This window comes from Cryptomeria japonica, chromosome 6, assembly GCF_030272615.1.
Source record: "Cryptomeria japonica chromosome 6, Sugi_1.0, whole genome shotgun sequence".
In the NCBI taxonomy this organism is placed as follows: Eukaryota; Viridiplantae; Streptophyta; class Pinopsida; order Cupressales; family Cupressaceae; genus Cryptomeria; species Cryptomeria japonica.
Window position 1 is genome coordinate 355,324,246 of NC_081410.1, and position 9,549 is coordinate 355,333,794.

General features: G+C 35.9%; 1 protein-coding gene across 2 annotated transcripts; it reads left to right on the forward strand.

Moving 5' to 3' along the window:
* Positions 1-4,968: 4,968 nt before the first annotated feature.
* On the forward strand, positions 4,969-8,320 carry LOC131077810 (trifunctional UDP-glucose 4,6-dehydratase/UDP-4-keto-6-deoxy-D-glucose 3,5-epimerase/UDP-4-keto-L-rhamnose-reductase RHM1). 2 transcript variants are annotated; one of them, XM_058015386.2, is made up of 3 exons: positions 4,969-5,174; positions 5,503-7,130; positions 7,500-8,320. In XM_058015386.2, the coding sequence occupies exons 2-3, from the start codon at positions 5,532-5,534 to the stop codon at positions 7,965-7,967; spliced, it is 2,067 nt and encodes a 688-aa protein (XP_057871369.2). In that variant the 5' UTR covers positions 4,969-5,174; positions 5,503-5,531; the 3' UTR covers positions 7,968-8,320. The 2 variants fall into 2 exon arrangements, with proteins under 2 accessions (XP_057871369.2, XP_057871360.2); XM_058015377.2 differs by having other exon boundaries at positions 4,970-5,174; positions 5,542-7,130.
* Positions 8,321-9,549: the final 1,229 nt, after the last annotated feature.

A 9,549-nucleotide genomic window follows, 5' to 3' on the forward strand; every position in this document is an offset into this window, starting at 1 on the left:
TACTTTTTTTTTTACTTCAAAATATCAAAATTTATCAAAAATTATAAGAAGATTTGCGTTGTGTCAAAAAATGCAAAAAAAATTTGTGTCAAAAACTAGAAGAAAATATGTGCCACGTAGAGCTACAAGAAGATTTTTTCCACGTAAAACTAAACATCGAATACTGAAAGGAGTTATTTATGTTCAAGCAAGTTTTTGCAATACCATTGTTACTGTTACAGATACACGAGGGCAAGTGGTTCTTGGTCTTCTGCCGGTGCTTGTGGATTCAAAGGTACAAAAAGAGGTTCACCATTTGCTGCTATATATATATATATATATATATATATATATATATATATACGGTCATCTTCTTGTATACGAACTTCTATTGGCAGGATTTTTTCATAAGCATAGATGTTATTTTCTTCTGAAAGGTAGGTTTACCGAATTGGGGAGGACGACCGCTTCTGGTTTCACTTTTTTGAAAAAGATTTGTGAAGTATGGAAGGATTCTCTCTGTTAATTCTATTTTGGAATGAGATATCTCCCCTTGTCTTCTTTCCTGCTTTCGATGCTTGTCCCTGTTTTTTAGGAAGTCATCATTTTGGAATCTCTCTTTAGTGTGTTAATGAGTGGTCTATCTAGAAGTAATTGTCTGATTAAGTCTTCTTGAAAGGTCTTTGTCTTTGATTTTCATATCAATTAGTATCTCTGTAAGGAGAGAGGTGATTTTTAGATTCTTCTGGCGAAAGATTATGATATAGATGAAGGCAGTGTTTTGGATTTGAAGTTAGTTCTTTTCAATTCTAAAGCTCTCGGGTTGTAGCTGTTCTATTGGTATAGGCTTGGCATCATGGACAAGGGTTTATTTATTGGCTAACATTTTTTGAAGTGAGCTGCTGTATGGAAGGTCTGAGGGTTTCTTGTAGGTATTGTCACGACAAGATTAAGGGTTTGATACCCTTTGAGGGAAGTTTTATCAAATAAGAAGTTAATTTATTTATAATACATAATGATTTTAAACATTCTAACATCGATCTTGGCTGTAAGGTGTGATAAGGTTCTTATGCAGAACAATGGAATGGTTTGTTCCAAATCTGGCAAGATAAGAGTAAAAGAACTCAGGATAGAGCTATTTTTGGACATAATAATCAAGGACATCATTATCAGGGAAGGGTCGAATCGCAGCGCATAGGAAATCTTGGACGATTTTTAAGTATTCTTTCAAATAGATTAACCTGGATGTGAATTGTCCAAGGATTCATGTATCTTGTACTTTATTATTAGCTTTCTATAGCATTAGTTTTCTGATCCATTAATGGATCTAGGCTAGACCGGAGGTTTTCTTCCCTCCATTCTTTCCTACCGATGCCCACACTGAATGGAGTTGTAATTATCATTTTTAATTAATAATATTTCTCTGGCTTCAACCTTTTACCAATTAAAAAACAAAACAAAAAAAAACATTAGAAAATAGTTAAAATGATTAAATGATGAAAGAATAAGAAATAGAATGATTAGTAAGATTATGAGGAAATATGAAATTAGAAGAATAAGATTAATTAACTTAATTAAATAATTAAAGAATTATTTAATCAATTAGAGGAATAATTAGTACATGATCAATGAGACATTTTTAGGTGTCCACATACACTATCACACCTAGAGGACTCCAACACGCTGCACTAGTGTCACTTTGGAACACTAGTGTCCTAATTGGGTGTCTAAGTCTGCCTTGGGGTGCTAGTGTCCCCTATTCTTTGTTAGTAGGGTTTTTGGGGCCTCAAACAGGTGAAAATTGTTCATGGGAGTTTCTCATTGGGTCCAAAAGAGTCTAAGAAACCTCTAAGGGGTACATTCATGTATCAAATGAAAATTTGTGGTTTTGATTACATTGGTTTTCATGCCTTTGTCTATAGGAGGTCGATTGCCACACCTAGGACAGAGGAGATGATCGAGATCATTTTGCAATATCGTTTAAATTCTTGTAAGGTTAAAAACCCCATTTTGACCATCCCTAGGGTGTTCTAAGCCTTCCTCTATGGCCAATTAGTGTTTTGAAACCAAATTCTTCCACTTGAGTGTAGCTGAGTTCTAACAGGATGTCGTATGTTGGTAGTTTGAGCTAGTAAACTTTTGAAGGTGTCATATGTGTTTTGGCTTGAGTTGGTCAACCTATTTTGATGTAGATTGGAGGTTGATGATTCACTCATCCCCTTCTAATGTCATCTTTCTTGTGTAATGGTGATGTCTTGTGTAGTCAAACTTGTGTGTTATGGTGACCCTTGTGACACTTGTGTGCATATTGTTGTGCAAGTATGATATGTCATGTCGTAGATTGGTGTTGAAGTTGTTAAAGTTATTATATAATAATTCAAAAAAAAAAAATCTAGGTTTCATGGCTTATGTCCTTAGGTGTTCCTTGGTGCGACATTGCAATAAGCAACCAACATATTAAATTATTGAAACACACACAAATCAATGGAGAAATTAATGTCTTTGTGAGGGTATAATTATTTTTTATGTTTATGTATTGATCTCACACTCTATCGAAGTGATTTATTGAATGTGAAATCAAGTAGTTTCATTGTATTGTCCTTGTTTAATCTTCATATTTTCATCATCCACACTAAGATAGTGTGCTCAAGTGACCTTGCAACTTAAGTTTCCAAAGTGACAATAGGGCCTTTCAAGAACCCTTGCAATTGTAGGTGTAAAAAATAAATTTAAAAGTATGATACAATTGCATGAGGTAAGTATGTAGTTCATAAGGATGGTGGACATGCAAGGGAGAGTCCCAGAAACACAAAGGTGACTTGGACCATCAAGGTGAAGAAGTTGTAAGGAGATGTGATTTACATCACATGGGTTATGAGCTAGATCACTTTAAATCATCATTAGATTTCCATGTGAATGCTTACAAAATATTAGGAATATATAGGCCTCATACATATTCATCCCCTTTTCACCCTCATTTGCACCTATTTCTATAACTTTATTCTTCACCTTGAAAGAAACACTTTATCCCTTTAGATCATTTTTGAGTGATAAAAGATTGATCCAAATCAATTCTAAGAAGTATGAGAGTAAACCTTAAAATTCAAGTCATCAAAATCAAATTCCATCTTTCACAATCCCTTTTACTAGTTGTTGTGAGCTAACCTAGGGAACGCCTCATGCGATATGTTATTATGTCATGGTAATTGTAGTGTCATAAATTGTAATCGATACGATTTACACCTCATGTTTGTGCTCCTACTTTAGCGTGTCCCATTTTCCATCCCCATAGGTTCTTTTTGGTCTTCTTTATTTCAACTTTTGATGTCACTTGTTGACACCAATTGGTGGGCCCCATCCCAAAGGTCGTCCTCTTCTATTTCATGATTGACTAGTCCTAGTTTTGGAGGACCAGGGCATGGAGTGCCTTGGTCCTAGACTAGGGCAACCCAAAACTCCCTAGTCCCCCTTAAACAAGCCCCAAATTGAAATGGGTTAGACCCTTTCCCTCCCCGCTAAAATTTGGTCCCCATGGTTATACTTGATCATTGGAGTTTGGCCCAATTTACCTAGGGAACCCTATATAAAGACATCCATCATATACCCCATCATTTGTACATCTGTGAAGCATCCAATATCAATCATTTTCAGAGATTCAGGGCAACATTTCATTCTTGAAGCATTATGGAGAAAATTTACATCAATCTTCATGCAAGTATGTGTGTGTGATTAGGGTTTTCGTGTTCATGTGTTTGTCATGCCATTACATTCAACATTTGTGATTACATTCAAAGAGCATTGCATTATAAATCCTTTCATCAGCCATTGTAGATCTAAGGTATATCTCCTAGCATTTACTTCAGTATTTACATTATTCAATTCAAGGGTGACACCTAAATTGGGGTTTGACCTAAGGCAAACCCCTATCCACAAACACTTTCTCCTCTCTTTTTGTGTGTAGGGATTAGGCTCAAGAGTTGTATATAGGGATTTTGACAGAGTTGATTTGTGATGAATAGGTTCAACTTTTGACAGAGCAAAATTTGGAGGACCAAGGCAAATTTGTACTACTTGGTCTTGAAAAATCAGGCCAAACTTCTGGGAACAAGTTCTAAACATCTTCTTTTCCCCAGATCTCAGTTTGTGGCTCCGTGGGATATCTGTAGCAATTTGTTTTTGACAAGTTACTTCAACTATTCAATGTTTTACCCTAATTTTACAATTACCATCCAATTTCAACTAAGAAAGAGGGTAACAAACACATAACCAATGAATCTAATCAAAATTTCAGCCCTTTCTATACTTGGATTGTGGCTAGATCTATTGGATTCACCCCTCTTTCAATATAGTGGTCCCTAAGGTAAAATTGGTGGTCTTACTATCCAAATTGGTAAAACCCTCTTTTTTTTCCAACTATTGCAGTAAGTTTGACATTCTCTGCACTCAAACATAAGCTAAGGTGAAAAATGCAAGATGAAAATAAGAATGTTGTCTTCAATCATTCTCAAAACTGTTTAGTAAGGGATTTGATCTTAGTAGAAACTATCCACCTATTGAGTCAACAAGCTCCTCAATGGTATCTCGAAACATTACCTTGACAAATTCAAATATCATGAAGGTGAAAGCAAGTAGATTTTTTAATGCACATTTTATCAAATCAGTTTTATGTAGTCACAACAATCAATATCAATCCACCTAAGCTTGCATAATTTGCATAATTTTTTGTGACAAATTAGAGCTTGAGACATTCACTAGGTTGAGACAACTAATATTTTAACAAGAATGAATTGATTTAAAATTACATCAACAATAATTTTTTACTACTAATCTTAAAATTTAGAATCCACTTATTTAATTTCTATGCATATGTAATAATATTTCTCCAATTGCATATTATAATTCAATTTTAGCTGAGTTTGTTGCCGCTATTTGATTAGCCTAAATATTTTCTTTACATGAAGGTGGTCCATATGACCCCAACTTTAATAATTGCTATTTTTTAAGCTTTTCACAGGCATGGTAGAAAGTGAAGAGGTCAATTGGAAACAATCTAGTTAGGTTTTGTTCTCATCATTTTCCGCAAGCAGTTTTTCATTTCAACATGCAATGGCGTAATTTCGTCATACAATATTTTGATTGATTGCATATCAAACTCAATACAGAAGACAAAAAGAGATCCAGGCGATCGGGCATAGGTAAATGCATTTTTCACTTTTCTTTTTCTGCAATTTTTTTTGACGATTTGAAAAATGCATTATTCTGTGATGATTTGTGTCATAAGATCACATTACCACTTAATCTCTTTTGCAAAGAGAATGCAAACCCTCCTGTCATTGGATTAGTTACGTACACCAGTTTTTATTTTGTCATGATTTCGCAGTAGGCCTTTTTGTATTAAGATTTCATCATTCACGAGTAATTCCTTCCATTTACAGAATTTTGTTTCCCCCACAAGATTTGAAAGGCTCCATTTTTTTTTTCTGAAACCTGTTTTGCCTGCACCTTCTCGTTTGTTTTGTTTAGTGGATGATCTGATTTGGAAAGTGGGCTTTATGAAAGTAGATCTGAAAACAATGGCTTCTGAGGGCACAACTACAAATCCAGGGTATTATAGGCCACAGAACATTCTTATCACTGGGGCTGCTGGATTCATTGCATCCCATGTAGCAAACAGACTGACGAGAAAATACCCTCAGTACAAGATTGTTGTGTTAGATAAATTGGACTACTGTTCAAACCTCAAGAATCTCTTGCCGTCAAAGTCATCTCCCAACTTCAAATTTGTAAGGGGTGATATTGCAAGCGCAGATTTGGTGAATTATCTTCTAATTACGGAGGGCATTGACACTATCATGCATTTCGCAGCACAAACCCATGTTGACAATTCCTTTGGAAACAGCTTCGAGTTCACAAAGAACAATATCTATGGGACTCATGTTCTGTTAGAGGCCTGCAAGGTCACTGGACAAATCAGGAGATTCATTCATGTCAGCACGGATGAGGTGTATGGAGAGACTGAGCAGGATGCCATTGTGGGAAACCATGAGGCTTCTCAACTTCTTCCCACAAATCCTTACTCTGCAACCAAGGCTGGTGCAGAAATGCTTGTCATGGCCTATGGAAGATCTTATGGCTTACCGGTGATTACAACCAGAGGTAATAATGTTTATGGACCTAATCAGTTTCCTGAGAAGCTCATTCCAAAATTCATTCTTTTAGCGTTGCAGGGGAAGCCTCTTCCCATACATGGAGATGGATCCAATGTTCGAAGCTATCTCTATTGTGAGGATGTAGCAGAAGCTTTTGAGGTTGTTTTGCACAGGGGTGGTGTGGGGCATGTATATAACGTTGGGACAAAGAAGGAGAGGAGAGTTATTGATGTGGCTAAGGATATATGCAAGCTGTTTTCCCTTGATCATGAGAAGGTCATTAAATTTGTTGAGAATAGACCTTTTAATGATCAGAGATACTTCCTGGATGATCAGAAACTCAAGGATTTGGGCTGGTCTGAGCACACAACATGGGAAGATGGACTTAAGAAAACCATGGAATGGTACATAAATCATCCAGATTGGTGGGGTGACATTTCTGGTGCTTTGCTGCCACACCCTCGAATGCTCACAATGGCTGGAGTAGAGAGACTAGAAGACAATGGTTCAGCTAATTCACTGAGGGCCAGTGATTCAAAACAGGACCGGATGCTTGTTCCCTCAAGGAGTTTCTCTCAGAAACCAGCCCTGAAATTTTTGATTTATGGTTGCAATGGATGGATTGGAGGTCTTCTTGGACAGATATGTGAAAAGAAGGGTATTCCGTTTGAGTATGCAAGTGGCAGATTGGAAAACAGATCTCAGCTACAAATGGATATTCAGAAAACAAAACCCACTCATGTCTTCAATGCTGCAGGTGTGACTGGCAGGCCTAACGTCGACTGGTGTGAATCTCACAAACCAGAGACTATTCGAACCAATGTAATGGGAACTTTGAATTTGGCAGACGTATGTAGAGAACAAGGGCTTTTACTCATGAACTTTGCTACTGGCTGTATATTTGAATATGATGCTAATCATCCAGTGGAAAGTGGTATTGGATTCAGGGAAGAAGACAAGCCAAACTTCATTGGCTCTTTCTATTCTAAGACGAAGGCCATGGTAAGATATCTTGCTACTTTGACCAAATGTACTGTTAATCAAAGATTTTTTATTTTAATTTACTGTTTGGCAAAACTCTTTAACACACTGAAAATCTTAACATACAACACAAACCACATTGTATAAATTCTCGGTACAAACACAACTGCATACAATGGGTCGTTGAGTGCGCCAACCTAAAACCACACTACAGCTGTATGGACAGCGAAAGAATATTGTAATTCTAGTAACTTGTAAATTTCAATTGTCATTTGATGAATTATATTGATTTTGGCTGTAAAGATTGAGGCAAGGAAAGCCATTTTGCTTGTAATATTAAGTATTTCAAGGAAACCGTTTCTAATGTGGCTGCATTTGTAATGTATTCAGGTTGAAGAGCTACTAAATGAATATGAAAATGTCTGCACTCTTCGAGTTCGGATGCCTATCTCATCTGATTTGAACAATGCTCGCAATTTCATTACAAAAATTACCCGGTACAATAGGGTAGTTAATATACCAAACAGCATGACAGTCCTTGATGAGTTGTTGCCAATTTCAGTTGAGATGGCAAAAAGAAATTGCAGAGGCATATGGAATTTTACCAATCCTGGTGTTATCAGCCATAATGAGATTTTGGAGATGTACAGGGACTATATTGATCCCAGTTTTAAGTGGGTAAACTTTACCCTGGAAGAACAAGCCAAAGTGATTGTTGCCCCTAGGAGTAACAATGAACTTGATGCTTCCAAATTGAAGGCGGAATTCTCACAGTTGCTGTCAATCAAGGAATCACTGTTGAAGTATGTATTTGAACCTAACAGGAAGGACAAAATGCAAACAGAGAATGGATTTTAGCCTGTAAACAGTAATGCTCGCATATGTAGTCACCATATTCTAAGAGTAGAAGTTACTGCACAGATTTACAATCCATTTATCAGGCCAGAGCTTTTCTTGTCCTCACTGTATTCCTTATGATTTTTTTATAGGAATATCATACACTATTAGTTGTGTGGATACTCTTCACCACAAAGTCTCACTTAATTTGCAATTTATTTAACCTTGCTAATGTATAGGGAAATCCCACAAAGCTCTTTTTGGTCATTATTTGGCTTAGAATTCCGTTAGTGATAAAAAGGTATATTGAGGAGTATTATAATATTGTAATTTGGGCATAGCTCCAATAATATCTATTATCTATTACTTTGCAAGGTTGCAGACTCCATTCACATTGATAAATAATTGTTTGGTAGAAATCTGTATGATAGAGTGTTGATTTGTGTTGTCGTTCTGTTCTGCAAAAAGTTATAGTTCATAAGCACTTTCCTTCGCAATTACATTTTGACTTTAATAGGAATTTCATTTCTTGTTTTTTTTTCCAATGTAAGGATCAAGTTCATTGGACTGAGATCTTCCAGCATCCACTTCAAAATGGCTACTGTTTTTTTCTAGAATCTGTGTACAGTAGAAATCAACCTAGTCCAAAGAAATATGTTCCAAGTGTAAATGATCAAATCCAGGTGTGGCTAGTAAGAATAGTAATAAATGGAGTAATAATTTGATATTGATAGTAAAGTCTAGTATTTATGCTTAGGTAAACCATATAGCTTGTTTCTATAAGCATAAATTTTATTTGTCTGGTGTATGTTAATGGTCTAAGATTGATATTATGTCTGGTGTATGTTAATGGTCTAAGATTGATATTATACTTATTTTGAATCTTTTATCCATTCAATGTAGGTTGCTCTATTTAGAGAGTTCATACTAACTGATGCATGGTTTTGAAAATATTGGCATTTTGCAAATGATTTGGATACTAAGAATATTTGAGGATAACACTCTAAATTGCAGAAGTAAATCATTAAATCAATTGTATTCAAATTAAAAAGCTGAATAACAAACGGACATATATTCTGCTACTGAGATGTATCTGAAAGGTTGATTTAACCCCGTAACACATGCAGTGTATGTGTTACCATGATATATATTGATATCTCTAACCAGGAGAAAGGGGTGACGATTATGGAATTCGATGTGAAAATTGGCTATAGAAACACCCTCTTTATTCTGTTGTGCAGAAACTGTATTTGTAGAGCTTGAAGGAATCGGTATGGAAGATGAAACAAATCACATTTTATTTTTTCCTGTGATCTTTTGTCTTCTGTTAGGTACAGCTGTTGCAGAGAAATCGAGAGCAAATTATTTGTGTGTACTCTGTATGTGGGATGTGCTTCGAATGTTTGAGTTAACCTCTGTGTATGGGCTGCATATGTGATGCCATGATGATATAGATATTTTTATCTGGGAGGAGGTGACGACCATGGAATATGATGCGGAAAAATTAACTGCACAAACAATCTTTGTGCTGTTGTCTAGTATTTGTAGAGGATGAAGGAAGCACAGTGGAAAAAGAAGCAATTTCTTTCTTGCATGCAACCCT

Coding starts and splice junctions, on each gene's coding strand:
- LOC131077810 (XM_058015386.2), top strand. CDS start 5,532: ATGAAAGTAGATCTGAAAACAATGGCTTCTGAGGGCACAACTACAAAT. Junction 7,131..7,499: donor ATTCTAAGACGAAGGCCATG/GTAAGATATCTT, acceptor TAATGTATTCAG/GTTGAAGAGCTACTAAATGA.